Source organism: Lathyrus oleraceus, chromosome 7 (assembly GCF_024323335.1).
Source record: "Lathyrus oleraceus cultivar Zhongwan6 chromosome 7, CAAS_Psat_ZW6_1.0, whole genome shotgun sequence".
In the NCBI taxonomy this organism is placed as follows: domain Eukaryota; kingdom Viridiplantae; phylum Streptophyta; class Magnoliopsida; order Fabales; family Fabaceae; genus Lathyrus; species Lathyrus oleraceus.
The window spans coordinates 16,082,427-16,101,940 of record NC_066585.1 but is presented as its reverse complement, the minus strand read 5'-3'; the positions used below and the strand labels follow the sequence as shown (position 1 = coordinate 16,101,940).

Sequence of the window (19,514 nt, the reverse complement as noted above, 5' to 3'; positions counted from 1 at the left end):
GATTGATAGTTAGTTATTTAATCAACATTTTATATCCTTAAAGGAATGCTAATAATAAATTACACCCTCAGTCTCGTAAAAATTGTTTTATTTACACTTTTTTATATCTTAAAATAATTGTTTATTTATAATAAGAATACAATATTTATTATTATTTTTTTATTATTATATTTTTATTATTAACTTTCATTATTGATTATAATTATTAAGGATATTTTAATAAATAATATTAAATTTATTATTAAAATCAAACACAACTAATAATTCACTTGAGAATCACACCAATCTTCGAATAAAACACTTTTTGGGCGATGAAGGGAACATGGAACCTTCAATGAACAATCAATTTATTAATATGATATAAAAGTTATTTAAATTAACTTAGAGATAGTAAAGAGCCTATGGAACCTAAATTTAAAGAGGAATGGATCCAATCCATAAGTCATTTCAAAAAGAGGTGTGGATACCATAACTCACTCTCTTATTAATAATGTATCCAAACCAATCAAAGGTGTTGTCTTCATGGTGACATGCCGATGTTTGTGGAGGTTAATGAGATGAAAATGTTGAAGAATACTTGATGATTGAATTGATTCAATTTTGCTTCTTGTTAATATAGCATAGTTTATATATAGCTTTTCATCACAATCATACACGTGTACTTTCTGTTACAATTTATTATCTAGTAACTCAATCTATATATATTGGATATTGTAGCTTTGTACAGTCTAATGAATGAATAAGAGCTTTATCGCCTCTTTCACGTTATCTTCTTCCTTTTCTATCTTGTTCATTCTCTTCTTCTTCTTGGCTTCATGTGCCATTGTTCCACCATTGACATGGTATCAGAGCCTTCAAAGCTTTGGTAGCCATTGATTTCTCTCTTTCATTTCCTGTTTCTTTCGTTTTCTGCATTCTTTTTCTATTTTCTCTGCTGCAGAATCGAACTCTTCGAAGATTATCCTTCGATTCTTGATTTCCTTTTCTTCAATGGCTTACCAGAGCTACCATGATTTTTCTACAAATTCCACAAATCCTTTCTATCTTCATCCTAATGAAAAACCGACAGTCATTCTTGTGACTCCATTACTAGATGACAAGAACTATCACTGTTGGTCAAGGTCGATGCATATTGCATTGATTTTGAAGAACAAAGAGAAGTTCATCGATGGCTCCTTAACCAAACCTCCGGTAGCAGATCCTTTATATGCTCCATGGATTCGATGCAACACCATGGTACTTGCTTGGTTACACCGTTCCATCTCAGAAGCCATTGCCAAATATGTCTTGTGGATCGATAGTGTTGCTGGTGTTTGGAAGAATCTCCAAACTCGTTTCTCTCACAGTGATCTGTTTCACATATGTGACATTCAAGAGGATCTTTACAAACCGCGTTAAGGTAATCTTGATGTCTCAAATTACTTTACTCAGTTAAAAGTTTTATGGGATGAATTGGAAAATTATCGCCATTACTTGTTCATGCGTTATACCTTGTTTTTGTGGTGCTATTGCTTCAATTCATAAGTATCGTGAACAAGACTGTGTAATTCGTTTTCTAAATGGATTAAATGAAAATTTTACACACTCTAAGTCGCAAATTATGATGATGAATGCCCTTCCAAACATTGACAAAGTGTTTTCTCGTGTTATTCAACAAGAACGAGAGATGCATAGTTCATTAGCTGCTATGAATCCTACTGCTACTAATACTGAGGAAACTATGGCATTCCAAATTCAAACCAACTCAGGAAGTTCGAATGGAAAACCTAACTACTCAAAGGACAAGACTCAAGGGTTTAATAGTGCTCGAGGTTGTAATCGTGTATGCAGTCATTGTGGAAGAAAAAATCATACTGTGGAGACTTGTTTCATGAAGCATGGTTATCCACCTGGATTTAAAGGGAAGAGTAAATTTCAGAGTGCTGGCAATAGTGTTCAATCCGCTGCTACAGTTAACATTGCATTTGATACTTCTCCACAAGGCTCAGCAACATCTTCTTTTGGATTCACTCAGGAGCAATATAACAACATCATAGAATTTACTTCAACAGTCCAAACTTAGTCCTCAAGCCAATTCTATTTCCATTTCCCCTTTTTCCATGAACTCTCATTCAACCACTCAGAATGGTAAGCATGCTAACCTATGGATTTTAGATACTGGTGCAACAGACCATATTTCATTTTATAAAATATTTTTTCTTACATGCACTAATATCATACCTATTCATGTTAATCTACCTGATGGTTCTCATATCACTGCATCCATGTTTGGCAGTGTCATTGTGTCACCTTCTCTTACTTTACACAATGTTCTTTACATGCCAAATTTTCATGTCAATCTTATCTCTATTGATAAGCTTGTCAGTAGTAATAGTTGTTATGTTCATTTCACTGTTGATACTTGCCAAATCATGCAGAATCTTTCCAAGGCAATGATTGGTACAACTAGGTTGCAACGAGGACTGTATGTTCTTGACTCTGCACCTCAACCTTCAACTTATAATTCAATTGATAATGATACTTGTAATCTTTGGCATTATAGATTAGGAAACATTTCTGATATAGGTTTAAATACAGTTGCAAAATTGTTTCCTTTCATCCCTTGTACAAAGAATAATAAACCTTGTGAGTCTTGTCATTTTGGAAAACAGAAAAAGTTGCCCTTTTCTCATAGTAATACTCAATCTTGTGCCCCTTTTGAAATACTCCATGCTGATGTATGGGGCCCTTTCTCTACTATCTCTTTTCTAGGACACAAATATTTCTTGACCTTGGTTGATGATTATATTAGACACACTTGGGTTATATTTCTTAAAACAAAAGATCAAGTTAAAAATAGCCTCGTTCAGTTTATAGCTTACCTTGAAAACCAGTTCAAATCATCCCTAAAATGTCTTAGAACATATAATGGTACAGAGTTTCTACCCTTATCTGAGTTTCTTTTGTCAAAAGGAATAACACAACAAAAATCATGTGTTGAAACACCCCAACAAAATGGGGTGGATGAAAGAAAGCATCAACACATTTTAAATGTTGCTAGAACTTTATATTTTCATTCAAATCTCCCTTTGAACATGTGGAACTTTTGTGTTCATCATGCCATCCACTTAATAAATAGACTACCTTCTCCCCTCTTAAAAATGAAAAGTCCTCATGAACTCTTATTTCTCATCCACCCTCCTTAATACATTTAAAAGTTTTTGGTTATTTATGCTTTGCCATAACCTTACAAGCTCACAGAACCAAATTTGACCATACGGCCAAAAATGTGTATTTCTTGGTTACAAGGATGGCACAAAGGGTTTTATCTTGTATGATTTGCACAACCATACTACATTTGTCTCTAGAAATGTTATCTTTTATGAAAATAATTTTCTATTCAAAATTAACCAGGATACCACAAATAAACATAAACAACCTCAACCTAACCCACAATCTCACTCTTTTCTTGATGAGATACCTATTATGCATATGTCTGCTACCATTACTGATATTCCTATTTCACAGGAAAGTGAATTACAAACTATCTATCATGAAACTGACACCCCTACTGGTCCTTTTGACTCAGCCACATCCCCTTTATCCAATATCCAACATCCTGAGTCTTTTACCCCTCATATAAACAATTCCATTAAAAATTTCCTAACACTACAGTTTTCAATGAATCTGATCATATTCCCTCCAGTAGTCACGATCATATCCATAATACTAACACTTATAGTCCTGTAGATAATAACCAGTCTAAGAATCTTTATAGAACATCGAACCCCTTTAGCTTACTAGGAATGCTAGTTGTGTAGTATGGGCCTGTGAGGTGTATATCTCGTGGGGAAGATACGAGAACCTCACTCAGAGTAGATTCCCTTGAAGGAATTGCCACCCGACAAGTATTTTCCATAAGCGACAATCATTCATGGAGATTCCATGACTCTGGGAACCGTATCTAGAACCTTGAAGTTGATGGTTTCATAATGCGGGTATGCTAGGTGTATACACAAAAATCTCACCTAGAAGAGATCCCTTAAAGAAGTTGACGCCAGACAAGTATTTACCGTAAGCAACAATCTATTCATATGGATCCATGACTCTAGAAACCTTTACAAACTCTAGATCATACCTGATGAGAACCTTATGTGAACAAAGTAATCAGATTCATCCATACCTCAGACCTATGAAACCATGTACCTAAAATAATGCATGGCATCTCATTACATTCATTCACATACCGTTACATCTTCATGAAAAAAACAAAGCTCTTAGTGTCTGTCATTTATTTCATGAATTTGAGTATCTGCAAGACTCTGAAAATGACTTCGGAAAGAAGAAGCACTTTCATATTCAAGTACAAAGAACCTAAGATTTAAATCCTGAAGGACTTGAGCTCCAAATTGATACAATTAAGCGTAATGACTTCAGAAAAAACCATGAGGAGTTCCTGGACCTTTTGACTGAAAAGGTGGATTTGTTGGTTGTTGTTATTCTAGCTCAGGTTTATGACTCACCTCTATGTTGCTTTACATTCTCAGACTTCCAATTGGCTCCCACACTGGAAGAATTCGAGAGAATCTTGGGTCAAAAATTGAAGGACCACAATCCCTTTGCTAAGCTTGATGAGGATGTCACACTAGAGAAGATAGCTCTAGCCTTAGGTATTAACGTCCAAGAGGTGATAACTAATTGGGACACAAAGGGGATTTTTAAGGGTTTTTCAAGGAAATTCCTGGAAGTTTGAGCCTTATAATTTGAGAAAGTTGAAAATTGGAAGGCGTTCAATGTTGTTCTATCTCTCTTGATCTATATGATTGTATTTTTCCTAAACATTGACAACTTCATAGATGATTTATCTATAGAATTTTTTCTCTCAGGCAACCATATTCCCTTTGATCCCTTTGTTTTTCCAAAAGTTCATGAACTTAGCCCATCTCACTTGAAGAGGTGGAGGAGCTTAAAGTTAAAGTCCAAAAACTTGAGTTGGAAAACTCACAGTTGTAACTCGAGCTTGACCAGACCACTAAAGAGAACAAAGATCTGAAGTGGGATAGTCAACAAAAGGAGAAATGCCTCAAGGAAAGCAACAAGAGGGTCAAATCTGAAGAAGGCAAGAGATAGTGGAATGGGGATGCCCTAAATGGTGTTGATTTTGTACTTAAGACCAGAAACAAAGAGTTGGACCAAGCCAAAAGCTCCATCTACGAGCTATAAAAAATGGTAGATAAATCTTCTAGGATGCAAAGGGAATCCAAATTATACTTTGAGTCACAAATCCTTGATCTCAAGAGATCCCTCAAAGAATACAAGGATATCTTATCCTTTTAGCGTCTACAAAAAAAAGAAGTGAAGCGAGCTCTTATGCACCAAAGGTACCAAATGGAGAGAGACCATGAGAGGATTAAGACTCTAGAATACCAAGATGGAAATCAAAAGGCACCATACTTGGTCCTAAATAATGAGTGTAGCTATTAGGAAAACTTGTACAAAGGAATAGAAGCTACCATGTATGAGAACCAATTCATCTAAAGAGATTTTCGTAGCCTTTACAATGAATGGAAAGACGAGTTTTTAAACTTGTCCAAATTTGCGAATGAGATAATTCGAGACTATCCAGAAAAGTTACAAGAAGCTGATGAGTGCATTGTCTAAAGAATACTCTGCATCAAGTCTTCAACTTTGTTAAATTTTGTAAAAGGATGTTATAAGGTCTCACTACTGATCTTGCAACGATCTGTAGGGCCCAAATGTAGCCTTAGGACTCTTTGTACTTGAATATTTTCTAATGAATGAAAAAGAGATTTATGTTTCATTATTGTGTTTTCTTCTTTATTGTTATAAATTCTTGCAAATTAATATAAATGTCTTTAAATTCCTGGAAAAAAATAACAAAGATAACCAAGAGCTTTGCACAAAATTTGCATCCATACATGCATTCATATAATCGTCAAATAAAAAATATGCAGAAAGATGGAGAATCTAGAACAAGAGAATGCGAATATGAGGTCAGAGATTGATGATCTAAGGGGGAATGTGGGCAAGATCTGGAGATGCTCCAGGTTTTAACAACCAGGATTGATCCTCGACAAATAACGATTATCTCTGAAATTTATGGTGCTATAGTTGATCCCGAACCTTCTAGAAGTGTACCTTTCACGTGGCCAGAGTTTGGGTTACCACTAAACTATTTACCGCCATATGAGAACACGCTAGGCATTGGACATTCTACTCAACATGTGGTGCCATTACCACTTATTGATGAAACGCAACCAATCATGCATACAGTTACACAACCTTGGTTTGAATATCCTCATCTTGTATACCATGTTGCTGAATGGAGTTGATGAAAGACAAGAGGAGATCAAATGTATGAAGGAGAACTATCAAACACCTAAAAAAAGACTAAGGGCAATTGAAGGTGATAACGTCTTTAGGGTTGCAACTAGAGAGATGTGCTTAGTTTTTGCCTTAGTAATTCCTTCTTTCAAGACAGGTTGAGCAGTGCCTCCTTGAAGTGGTATATAAGCCTTGAAAAAATTTGTATCCAATGCTTCCAAGACATGTCTAATACTTCCATAAAGCATTACAAATACAACATGAACATGGCAATAGACATAAGACAATTGCAAAATATATCCCAGAGATACAATGAGTCTTTCAAAGACTATGTGTAACGTTGGAGGGAGTTAGCCTTTCAAGTAGAATCACCTCTTAATGAAAAGGAACTAGCTGATTGGTTCATGGACACAATGCAACCTACTTTCTATGAAAAGATGGTGGGAATTGTATATTTAGGCTTAATTTGCCTTGTCTTTTTTGGTTTTGTTGTGTAGCCATTTGTGTATCCAATGTTAGTGTATATAGTTTTTGTTTTGGTCGTGTAGCCATTGAAATATATGATACGATGTGTGCGTCATGTACGCTATTTTTAATTATGTACATGTTATAACAAAAAATGTGTAAAATTAAAAATACATGGGATTTCACATCGGTTTAGCTTCAAAGTTGATGTGAAAAACTATCCCCAACCTTTATTCATCGATTACTCATCTGATCGAGGTTTAAAGTGTCACTTATCTCCTTGGTTAACAATCTAACTGATGTAAAAAGTGTAACATATTCCCTTGTTTACACTTGATAACCGAGGTGAAAAGTATCAGATATCCCTCAGTTCACTCACTAGCCGAGGCGATAAGCCATGTTTTATCTTGGTCATTCGCCCGATGGAAAATGTGAAGACTTACCATAACATTCTACGTAGCTTTGGAAGGTCAACCAATGTAAAAATAATATTTCAAATTGATTGAAAAGTGTTATATGTTTTAGTTGATCTAGAAAAAAATTTACTCAGTCATGGAAGAAATAATCACATTAAAAAGAGCTTCCATTTTCTTATAGAACGAGTAAATAGTGATAGACGAAGCTGGAATATTGTATAACTGAGGGGCTATTAGTTGACATGCTGACAAAAACATTGAAGAAGAAAAACCTTGATAAGTTGAAGAGGTTTATCGAATGTGAACGACATTCAAATATGAATTAGTGATGCATTAAGTTGTAGTTTTGTTTTGAAAGTGTTTAACAAATTATTTTTTAAATGTTGGTTAGTTGTTAATTTGATTGATAAAAATGGTTAGAGTTAGTTACATAAATTGAAAAACAAGTTATGCGTATCAATTTTGTTAAGATTTAATTTGTACATAATCACCTTAATCATTCCATGAAATGGAACTCCACTTTGATAGCAAAATTCAATTTCCATTTTTGTTAATTCTTATTTATGATAACCACTAGCTTAGTGTGTAACTAATTCAAAGAACTCAAAAGACAATAAAAATCCACCATCTACAAGGAAGAAAAGCTAGATCACACCTCATTTGAACCACCATCGACATAAATAAAATTCTCCATAATAGGCATCGAGAATACTCCATCGTAGGAACTAGCACGATGACTCTTAAACCACTATTGGTTCAGACAAATGACAAGGTTATCCCTCCAAGTAGAGAAAGTACAAGAATTAGCCATAAACCTACATTGATACAATTTCCAAGATAGGAAAATTCTATTTTCTTCCACACCCTTCACATTTGGTGGTGATGAACAAGAAAAAATTATATAATTTTGGAAAATCCTGAAAGACTAGACAATATAGTGCCTAATCATAGCGAGTCCACCCCTAGTATTCAACATACCATCCAAAGAGATGGAAAAAAAAACTCAAAAAAGGCATGAGATTACTCTGAAGGACCACTAACAAAACCAACCACTTAAAGATCCTATACCACACAAAAGAAGTTACCTCACAAGTAACGAAAAGATAAGAAGACAATAGAGTGCCTAATCATAGATTGTTCATCCCTAATCCTCAACATACCATCCAAATAGATAAAAAAAAGGTTCAAAAAGAGACATAAGAATGCTCTGAAGGACCACTAACTAACTCAACCACTTAAAGATCATATATCACACAAAATAAACCACCTCAAAAGTAACGAAAAGATGAGAAGATAATTCAATCAACCCCTACACAAGGACAAGAAATCCCTTAAGGATTGATAATAACCTTGTATTTTAGCAAATTATCTATGATAAGTGTAACACCCCGAATTAAATAAGAGAATTAATTTAATTAAGTTAATAATATATTTAATAATTTAATTAAATAAATTGAGTTATTGGATTATTATTATTATTATTATTATTAGGAATAATAATTATTTGGAAAATATATATATAGTTGGAATAAGGAAAAAGGGTTCAATTGTTGGTAAAGAGTTTTTACGTGAAAACTGAGAAGCTGCAGAGAAGAGGAGAAAGGGGCAAAGAGGAAGAACCAGAGAGCAAAGGTTGGAGAAGAGCTTGGAGCTTAGAGATTTTGCCGGATTAACTCAGGTAAGGGGGGTTTATCGTCGTTTAATGGGTATTATAGATTAACATGTCATGGGTAGTGATAAGCCGTTGAATTGACCCTAATTGAGATTATGAATGCTAGAAAATTACGTTGGATGAAACTGTGTTTAGGCTGTAATTGAATATGTGTTTGGGTTAGTTGTGAATTTCCGAACGTATAGCTTTTTACGGAATTAGAATCGGAGGTCCGGAAGTCCTCCAACGGCGGAAAATGCGGAGAACTCTGCATTCTGCCTTGTGTTAGCGCAGGGACTGCTGTTTTGCCTGCGTTAACCGGTTAACCCAGGGCGTTAACCGGTTAACACTGTTGCGTTTTGCCAGAAAATGTATTTTTCCTGCGTTAACCGGTTAACCCAGGGCGTTAACCGGTTAACACTGTTGCAGTGTGGAAAAATTGTTAATTTTTATGTTGTGAACACAATTGGTGAGTGGCCTATTGTAGTTAATTATGATGAGTAATTTTGTTGGGTTATGTGATGAAGAGTTGATGCAAATATGTTGATAAGTTGTGTTAAGGTTGTTGAAAATACTGAGTTGTAGGCTGATGAGCCAAAGTTGATTATAAGTTGTTTTGTTGAAAAAGCTGTTGTGTTGCTGTTATTATTATGTTGTTGAAATTGCAAGTCGTACATGCCATATACATTCATATGCATAGAGTCGGAGCTTTGCTCACACCACGTTGGCCTGGATTGGCAAAATTTATGGAGCTTTGCTCACACCACGTTGGCCTGGATTGGCAAAATTTTAAGTTGAAAGTTGAAGGCTTATGCCTTGATGCCCACTAAACTGGCAATGATTTTAAGTTGGGAGTTTTACTCCGAATGGTACCACATGCATGACGAGTCGAGTCTCATTTGAGTTGCATTTTATGTTGTTATTGAGTTGCATTTTACGTTGTTATTGAGTATGATAATTGAGTTGATGTGCTGTTACTGAATGCATGATATGATTAGGGTGATTAACGTGTAAATTTACTTAGCATTACATGATGATTTATAATGCTTATTATATCGATTGAGGAACTCACCCTTACAATTATTTTTCAGGTAACGAGCAGTGAGTGAGTAGAAGCTAGTGCCTGGAGTCTAGTGTAGTCTACGTAGTGGGTCGTGCTCTGATAGATGTAACATCGGGACGGGATGTTTTAATTGTTTATTGTTGATTGTTGAACCTTTTTACCTGTAAAACGTTATATGTTTTGAATGGTTGGTTGATTCTATCCGCTGCGAATTTTGCAAAAATGTTGTTTTGATTAAATAAAGAGCATGACAGTTATTATGATGTGAAATGTTGTGTGACACCCTTGGTGCATGATTATTCTGATATATATTTGTTGTTGTTATTAAATATTTGGGGTATTTTAGAAGGGTGTTACATTAGTGGTATCAGAGCAGGTCGGTCTGTCCGGCCAGTTGTCGTGTCGCTACTGTCTAACAATTGTGTAATTGTTACTAGTCTAACTTTTAAGTTGTGTTGTAGTGATAAGTTGAAATGGCTGGAAGGAATGACGCTGCAATGGCTGCCGCAATGCAAGCGATGGCACAAGCTGTGCAGAACTTGCCAAATGCTGGTGGTGATGCTGGATCACGTAGCTTGGCGACTTTTCAGAGAGAGAATCCGCCAGTGTTTAAAGGGAAACATGATCCAGATGCAGCCTTGGGATGGTTGAAGGAGATTGAGAGAATCTTCCGTGTTATGGATTGCACTCCAGCTCAGAAGGTTCGGTATGGTACTCACATGCTAGCAGTCGAAGCTGATGACTGGTGGCTAGAGACTCACGAGAGGTTGACCGTGGCAGGTGAAGCCATTACTTGGGATGTATTCCGTAGGGAATTTCTGAGAAAGTACTATCCGGAAGATGTCCGTGGTAAGAAGGAAATTGAGTTCCTTGAGCTGAAGCAAGGAAACATGTCTGTCACTGATTATGCTGCAAAATTTGTGGAGTTGTCCAAATTTTATCCTCATTACACTGGTGCTGGTGCTGAATTTTCAAAGTGCATCAAGTTTGAAAACGGACTGCGCTCTGAAATTAAGAAGGCTGTTGGGTATCAGAAGATACGCATTTTTACTGAATTGGTTGATAGCTGCAGGATATTTGAAGAAGACAATAATGCTCATTACAAGATTGTCAGTGACCGCAGAGGCAAGCAACATCAAAACCGTGGCAAGCCGTATGATGCTCCAGCTGGAAAAGGAAAGCAAAGAGCTGCTCCGGCTCAGAGAGCTAGTGGGGGAGGTGCTCCTGCTGGTATAGTTTGCTTCAAATGTGGTCAGGCTGGTCATAAGAGTAATGTATGCACTGCCGAAGTAAAGAGGTGTTTTCGCTGTGGTAAGATTGGTCATGCAATAGCTGATTGCAAGCACAAGGAAGTGATTTGTTTTAATTGTGGCGAAGAAGGGCATATTGGAAGTCAGTGTCAGAAGCCAAAGAAATCTCAGACGGGGAGGGTGTTCGCATTGACCGGAACTCAAACCTCCAGTGAGGACAGACTTATCCGAGGTACGTGTTATATTAATGGCTTTCCTCTTGTAGCTATTATTGACACAGGTGCGACTCATTCCTTTATATCTTTGGATTGTGCTGTGAAACTTAAGTTAGAGATATCTGAGATGTTTGGTAGTATGGTAATTGATACTCCTGCGAAGGGTTCAGTGACTACTACTTCGGTTTGTTTGAATTGTCCTTTGAGTATTTTTGGTAGAGACTTTGGGATGGACCTAGTGTGTCTTCCACTAGTGCAGATTGATGTTATTCTGGGTATGAACTGGTTGGTGTTTAACCGAGTTTCTATCAATTGTTTTGATAAGACGGTGGTCTTTCCTGAGATTGAAGAAGGAAAGAGTTTGTTCCTATCCGCAAGGCAAGTGAATGAAGAAGTAGCAGATGGGGCAGAGTTGTTTATGCTGTTAGCGACTTTGGAGGCTAAAGATAAACTGGTGATTGGCGATCTAGCCGTGGTGTGTGATTTTCCTGATGTGTTTCCTGAAGAGGTGAATGAATTGCCACCAGAACGCGAAGTGGAGTTCTCGATTGATTTGGTACCTGGTACTAGGCCGATATCGATGGCTCCGTACCGTATGTCTGCTGTTGAGTTAACTGAATTGAAGAGTCAGTTGGAAGATTTGTTGGATAAGAAATTTATTCGTCCGAGTGTGTCACCATGGGGTGCACCAGTGCTATTGGTTAAGAAGAAAGAAGGTACTATGAGGTTGTGTGTGGACTACAGGCAACTGAATAAAGTGACGATCAAGAATCGGTATCCTTTGCCGAGGATTGATGATTTGATGGATCAGTTGGTTGGTGCAAGTGTGTTCAGCAAAATAGATTTGAGATCTGGGTATCATCAGATCCGTGTGAAAACTGAGGATATTCAGAAGACTGCTTTCAGAACAAGGTATGGACATTATGAGTATTCTGTAATGCCTTTTGGTGTGACTAATGCGCCTGGAGTATTTATGGAGTATATGAATAGGATTTTCCATCCGTACCTAGACAAGTTTGTTGTGGTGTTTATTGATGATATTTTGGTGTATTCGAAATCTGAAGAAGAGCATGCTGAGCATTTGAGAGTGGTTTTAGAAATTCTACGAGAAAAAAAGTTATTTGCTAAACTCTCTAAATGTGAATTTTGGTTAGAAGAGGTTAGTTTTCTTGGTCATGTGATATCAAGAGGCGGTGTTGCTGTTGATCCTTCTAAGATAGAAGCGGTATCTAAGTGGGAAGCTCCGAAGTCTGTTGCTGAGATTCGAAGTTTTCTTGGCTTGGCTGGTTATTATAGGAAGTTCATTGAGGGATTTTCTAAGTTGGCGTTACCATTGACGATGTTGACTAGGAAGGGGCAAGCGTTTGTTTGGGACTCAAAATGTGAAGAAGGTTTCCAAGAGTTAAAGAAAAGGTTAACTACTGCTCCTATTCTGATATTACCGAGTTCGTCGGAACCATTTGAGGTTTACTGTGATGCTTCATTGTTGGGTTTGGGTGGTGTGTTGATGCAGAATAAGCAGGTTATAGCTTATGCTTCGAGACAGCTAAGGGTTCATGAGAGAAACTATCCGACACACGATTTAGAGTTGGCAGCTGTGGTATTTGTTCTGAAGTTATGGAGACATTACTTGTACGGGTCAAGATTTGAGGTTTTCAGTGACCATAAAAGTTTAAAGTATTTGTTTGATCAGAAAGAGCTGAATATGAGACAGAGAAGATGGTTAGAGTTTCTGAAGGATTATGACTTTGGTTTGAATTACCATCCGGGTAAAGCAAACGTAGTGGCTGATGCATTGAGTCGGAAATCATTACATATGTCTATGCTAATGGTTAAGGAATTAGATTTAATTGAGCAGTTTAGAGACTTAAGTTTGGTGTGTGAGAGTACTCACAATAATGTTAAGTTGGGAATGTTGAAATTAACAAGTGGTATTCTGGATGAGATCAGAGAGGGTCAGAAATCCGATGTGCTTTTGGTTGATAAGTTGACTCTGGTGAATCAGGGTCAAGGTGGTGAATTCAGAGTTGATGAAAATGGTATTCTGAAATTTGGAAAGCGGGTGTGTATTCCGGATGTTGCCGAACTTAAGAAGAGTATTCTTGAAGAAGGACATCGTAGTGGGTTGAGTATTCATCCTGGAGCTACGAAGATGTATCATGATTTGAAAAAGTTATTTTGGTGGCCGGGAATGAAAAGAGAAATTGCGAGTTTTGTTTATTCCTGTTTGACTTGTCAGAAGTCAAAGATTGAGCATCAGAAGCCGTCTGGGCTAATGCAACCGTTGGCTATTCCAGAGTGGAAGTGGGATAGTATCAGTATGGATTTTGTTTCTGGTTTACCGAGAACAATTAAGAATTTTGAGGCTATTTGGGTGATTGTTGACAGATTGACAAAGTCGGCTCATTTCATTCCGATCAGAATGGATTATCCGTTAGAGAGATTAGCCGAGTTGTATATTGAGAAGATTGTAAGTTTGCATGGTATTCCGTCGAGTATTGTTTCGGACAGAGATCCTAGATTTACATCGAAATTCTGGGAAGGTTTGCAGAAGGCTTTGGGAACTAAACTGAGATTGAGCTCTGCATATCATCCGCAGACGGATGGTCAGACTGAGAGGACGATTCAGTCACTAGAGGATCTTTTGAGAGCTTGTGTTTTGGAGAAAGGAGGTGCTTGGGATTGTTATTTACCTTTGATTGAGTTTACCTACAACAATAGTTTTCATTCGAGTATTGGTATGGCACCGTTTGAAGCTTTGTATGGTAGGAGATGTCGGACACCGTTATGTTGGTATGAGTCCGGTGAGAGTGCTGTGGTTGGACCTGAAATTGTTCAACAGACTACGGAAAAGATTAAGATGATTCAGAAGAAGATGAGAATTGCTCAGAGTTGTCAGAAGAGTTATCATGACAAGAGAAGGAAGTCACTTGAATTCCAAGAGGGAGATCACGTGTTTCTTCGTGTTACTCCGATAACTGGGGTTGGTCGAGCTTTGAAGTCAAAGAAGTTGACACCGCGATTTATTGGTCCTTATCAGATTTTGGAGAGGATAGGAGAGGTAGCCTATCGTATCGCTTTACCGCCGTCACTTGCGAATTTGCATGAGGTTTTTCATGTATCTCAGTTGAGGAGGTACATTCATGATCCGTCGCATGTGATCCAAGTAGATGATGTACAGGTGAGAGAGAACCTGACTGTTGAAATATCGCCTATGAGGATCGAGGATCGAGAGTTGAAGCGGTTGCGGGGTAAAGAGATTGCCTTGGTGAAGGTAGCTTGGGGAGGACCAGCAGGTGGCAATGTGACTTGGGAACTTGAGAGTAAGATGAAAGAGTCTTATCCAGAGTTATTTGCTTGAGGTATGTTTTCGAGGACGAAAACTCTTTTAGTAGGGGAGAGTTGTAACACCCCGAATTAAATAAGAGAATTAATTTAATTAAGTTAATAATATATTTAATAATTTAATTAAATAAATTGAGTTATTGGATTATTATTATTATTATTATTAGGAATAATAATTATTTGGAAAATATATATATAGTTGGAATAAGGAAAAAGGGTTCAATTGTTGGTAAAGAGTTTTTACGTGAAAACTGAGAAGCTGCAGAGAAGAGGAGAAAGGGGCAAAGAGGAAGAACCAGAGAGCAAAGGTTGGAGAAGAGCTTGGAGCTTAGAGATTTTGTCGGATTAACTCAGGTAAGGGGGGTTTATCGTCGTTTAATGGGTATTATAGATTAACATGTCATGGGTAGTGATAAGTCGTTGAATTGACCCTAATTGAGATTATGAATGCTGGAAAATTACGTTGGATGAAACTGTGTTTAGGCTGTAATTGAATATGTGTTTGGGTTAGTTGTGAATTTCCGAACGTATAGCTTTTTACGGAATTAGAATCGGAGGTCCGGAAGTCCTCCAACGGCGGAAAATGCGGAGAACTCTGCATTCTGCCTTGTGTTAGCGCAGGGACTGCTGTTTTGCCTGCGTTAACCGATTAACCCAGGGCGTTAACCGGTTAACACTGTTGCGTTTTGCCAGAAAATGTATTTTTCCTGCGTTAACCGGTTAACCCAGGGCGTTAACCGGTTAACACTGTTGCAGTGTGGAAAAATTGTTAATTTTTATGTTGTGAACACAATTGGTGAGTGGCCTATTGTAGTTAATTATGATGAGTAATTTTGTTGGGTTATGTGATGAAGAGTTGATGCAAATATGTTGATAAGTTGTGTTAAGGTTGTTGAAAATACTGAGTTGTAGGCTGATGAGCCAAAGTTGATTATAAGTTGTTTTGTTGAAAAAGCTGTTGTGTTGCTGTTATTATTATGTTGTTGAAATTGCAAGTCGTACATGCCATATACATTCATATGCATAGAGTCGGAGCTTTGCTCACACCACGTTGGCCTGGATTGGCAAAATTTATGGAGCTTTGCTCACACCACGTTGGCCTGGATTGGCAAAATTTTAAGTTGAAAGTTGAAGGCTTATGCCTTGATGCCCACTAAACTGGCAATGATTTTAAGTTGGGAGTTTTACTCCGAATGGTACCACATGCATGACGAGTCGAGTCTCATTTGAGTTGCATTTTATGTTGTTATTGAGTTGCATTTTACGTTGTTATTGAGTATGATAATTGAGTTGATGTGCTGTTACTGAATGCATGATATGATTAGGGTGATTAACGTGTAAATTTACTTAGCATTACATGATGATTTATAATGCTTATTATATCGATTGAGGAACTCACCCTTACAATTATTTTTCAGGTAACGAGCAGTGAGTGAGTAGAAGCTAGTGCCTGGAGTCTAGTGTAGTCTACGTAGTGGGTCGTGCTCTGATAGATGTAACATCGGGACGGGATGTTTTAATTGTTTATTGTTGATTGTTGAACCTTTTTACCTGTAAAACGTTATATGTTTTGAATGGTTGGTTGATTCTATCCGCTGCGAATTTTGCAAAAATGTTGTTTTGATTAAATAAAGAGCATGACAGTTATTATGATGTGAAATGTTGTGTGACACCCTTGGTGCATGATTATTCTGATATATATTTGTTGTTGTTATTAAATATTTGGGGTATTTTAGAAGGGTGTTACAATAAGGATCTTATCTTGTCAAATTTTCCAAGAAAAAACAAGTTATTTAGACGATGGCTCAGCTAACCTAGATTAGAGGAAGGATTAACTCCTAAAAGGGGTGAGGAGAAGCATTACGAGTAATTAGATCCATTTGGACAGAAAAAATAATGCTACCAAAAATAACTCATCATTAGTATGACACCGCCACCACCTAACACTATCTAAAGAGAGAGTAGTTCCATGGATAACAATAAGAAGTTCGACTATTAACTCTAACTCATGAACACTGAAAAATATCTCCATCTTAGATCCAAAATAAGAACACCATCCTCCCATAAACCAACCTTATCCATTGAACAATCATGCTGCTAAATTATAATAAAGAGACTAGGAAACCTGAATTTGAGATGAATGGTTTCAACCCACAGGTCAACCCAGAAAGAAGTGTGGAGACCGAATCTGACTTTCTTACTAATATTGTCTAAAAATAAATCAGAGAAGGCATCTTCTTTTGAGTCGAGAAGAGACACTCTTTTTCACCAAGTGGAGGAAGTGCAAAAACCAACCCCCCAAGAAGGGGGAAACCGTAAGAGGTTCATATATAGCCGAAATGATCTCAACCCAAAGACTAAGAGAATTAGAGACTAAGGATCTCATGAGAAACATCTCCTCCATCTTAGATCCCAAGTAAGAACACCATCATCCAATAAACCAACCTCATCCATTGAGCGATCCTACTGCTCAAATATACTAAAGAGCCTAGGAAACCTAAATTTGAGAGGAATGATTCCAACCTACGGGTCAACCCAGAAAGAAATGTGGAGACTAGATCTCACTTTCTTATTAATATCGTCTAAAAAGAAATCAGAGAAGTTATCTTATTTTGGACTGTGAAGAGATATTATTTTTCTCCTAGTGGAGATACTTTTTAGAAGAAGCCGCTATTCATAAACATCGTATTAATTGATCAATAATTATTGTTAATTACATACAAATAATTAAATGTTATAAAAATATAAATATTTAATTCGAATGTCTATACACGATCGATGTATACAAAATGTCAACTCTTTCTCTACAAGTTCTTTTCTCACATTAAATAATCCTCTCTAATATAATCATCATTTACATCTTTTTTTATTGTTGCTGTGGAGAAATGAGTCTTTGAACCAAGATATCTAAGGCTTCCTTCATCCACCAATGTTGACAAACTTCTCTTGCTTGACCAACAGTCATCTAATTAACACAAAATATTACAAAGAGAAAATTAGAGAAAATTTAAAAACATGCAAAAATTTAAATTAATTAATTATAGAACATGCAAATTAAATAAATAATTAAGTATAAACATACCCATACTCTTGTCCTAAGATTTATCTCAGGCCAATAATCAAGTTGCTCCTTCACAAATAAAGGGAACATATACCCTTCATAGTATGTTCCATGTCTTTTGCTAATGAAATTCCACTGTCCCAATTCACACTGTCATATCAAATGAAATTTCTATCTCAGTTTTATTATAAAGCAAATAATTTCATAATAAACAAGAATATAAATATCAAATAAATTAATATACCTCAACTAATCCTATGACACCTGCTTCTTCAAGAGATTCCCTACAAGCTGCTTGTTCTAGAGATTCATCAAGTTCCCATCCTCCCTTTGGAAACATTAGTCTTTGAGTTTTCTGTGAACTAACCATTAGTACTTCCAACTCGTTGCTTTTATTACCATCTATGTCTTGTTTATATCTATAAGGTATGCATCTGAAAAAACAATATAATAATAATTAGTCAATAAATATACTTATTTTGAATGAATATTGTATAAATATTTCACCTAACAAATTTTATTGAAACGTGATAAAATGAAGTTAATATATATATATAAACTGACCCTACAACTTGTCTGCCACCCATGTTGTTGTATCTCTGCAACTCCCTTCCAGATCGGGATACCATACAAATCATCTTTGAAAGAGTTAATTAAGAACCAAGAAATTAAGAATATAGAAAAGAGTTGAGAAAGTAGGTTTTTAGTAGTGAGGATTGATGTAAAAGGATGAGAAGAGAGAAGATATATATAGAGAAAACTGAATACATACCAAACGCGTTATTGTCGCGTTCCTATGACATGAGTATAAGATAATAATAATAATAATGCAAATATGTTATTAATATTGAATGTGGAATATATATAATAATGAAAAGATGTTTAGATTGAGGCTTCTTTGTCGTTTCGTCAATAATATAAAATACTTGTATATAATTGGTGTTGTGATAATTGCATTGGCATGATGTTAAGTCAACATCAAATAATTGAAATTACAGTAGGATCAGATTATGAGTCGACAGTCGACATGGCTTCACTCAGAAAGAACACGTACGTTTTTGTGCCCACATATCCTCTTGGCTCCTACTACTCTTATAGACTTATAGTTACATCACCTAGAGTGATAGAGAGCTACTACTATATACAGCTCTTTTTTTATTAATTATTTAATTAATCTTAAAAAAAAATAGAAATTACACTTTGTAGATCTTAACTCCGTATACTAAAATGATAGTTTCTAGTTATCCTGGGTTCGACCATATTTCCCCCAATAAAAATTGGTATTAATAGATTTTCCCGAATTTGCCTAGAAATGAATATCATCTTCTTAGTAATTGGAAAATTTAGTTGTAATAATTGGTACAAGGTTCAATATGAAGGATTTCATCTCAGTTGAACTCATGAATATTCATTCAAGCTCTTTTATCTCGATTGTATCTTTATCGATAATTTGAAGAGTGTCTCACATTTATTTTATAAAATTATAATAAGAATTATGAAAAAAACTCATCAATATCAAGAGTGGAAGAGTGGATAGTGATAATAGTTTAATCTTTCAAAATATACTGCATCTTTTTCTTTTTCTTTATCCTCATTGGTTCAGATTTATCTAGGTTTATTTTTCACAAAACCATCAACTAAATATGCAAGGAAGAAAATGACCATTTTTTTACACTGACCAAATAGCACAATACATCCCCTCTATAAAAAAAAATCATATTGTT

General features: G+C 36.1%; 1 protein-coding gene across 1 annotated transcript; it reads right to left on the bottom strand.

Moving 5' to 3' along the window:
• Positions 1 to 17,400: 17,400 nt before the first annotated feature.
• LOC127108463 (nudix hydrolase 17, mitochondrial) lies at positions 17,401 to 18,599 on the bottom strand. The gene is made up of 4 exons (XM_051045931.1): positions 18,355 to 18,599; positions 18,035 to 18,224; positions 17,812 to 17,940; positions 17,401 to 17,694 (listed from the first exon to the last, which is right to left on the bottom strand). The coding sequence occupies exons 1-4, from the start codon at positions 18,426 to 18,428 to the stop codon at positions 17,596 to 17,598; spliced, it is 492 nt and encodes a 163-aa protein (XP_050901888.1). The 5' UTR covers positions 18,429 to 18,599; the 3' UTR covers positions 17,401 to 17,595.
• Between the last annotated feature and the right edge of the window lie 915 nt (positions 18,600 to 19,514).

Bases quoted from the DNA above. Each gene is read 5' to 3' on its own strand.
- LOC127108463 (XM_051045931.1), bottom strand. From the start codon at position 18,428: ATGATTTGTATGGTATCCCGATCTGGAAGGGAGTTGCAGAGATACAAC. The intron at 18,225-18,354 runs GTCAGTTTATAT...TTGTTTTTTCAG, and splicing joins GGTGGCAGACAAGTTGTAGG to ATGCATACCTTATAGATATA. The intron at 17,941-18,034 runs GTATATTAATTT...TTGATATGACAG, and splicing joins GTGTCATAGGATTAGTTGAG to TGTGAATTGGGACAGTGGAA.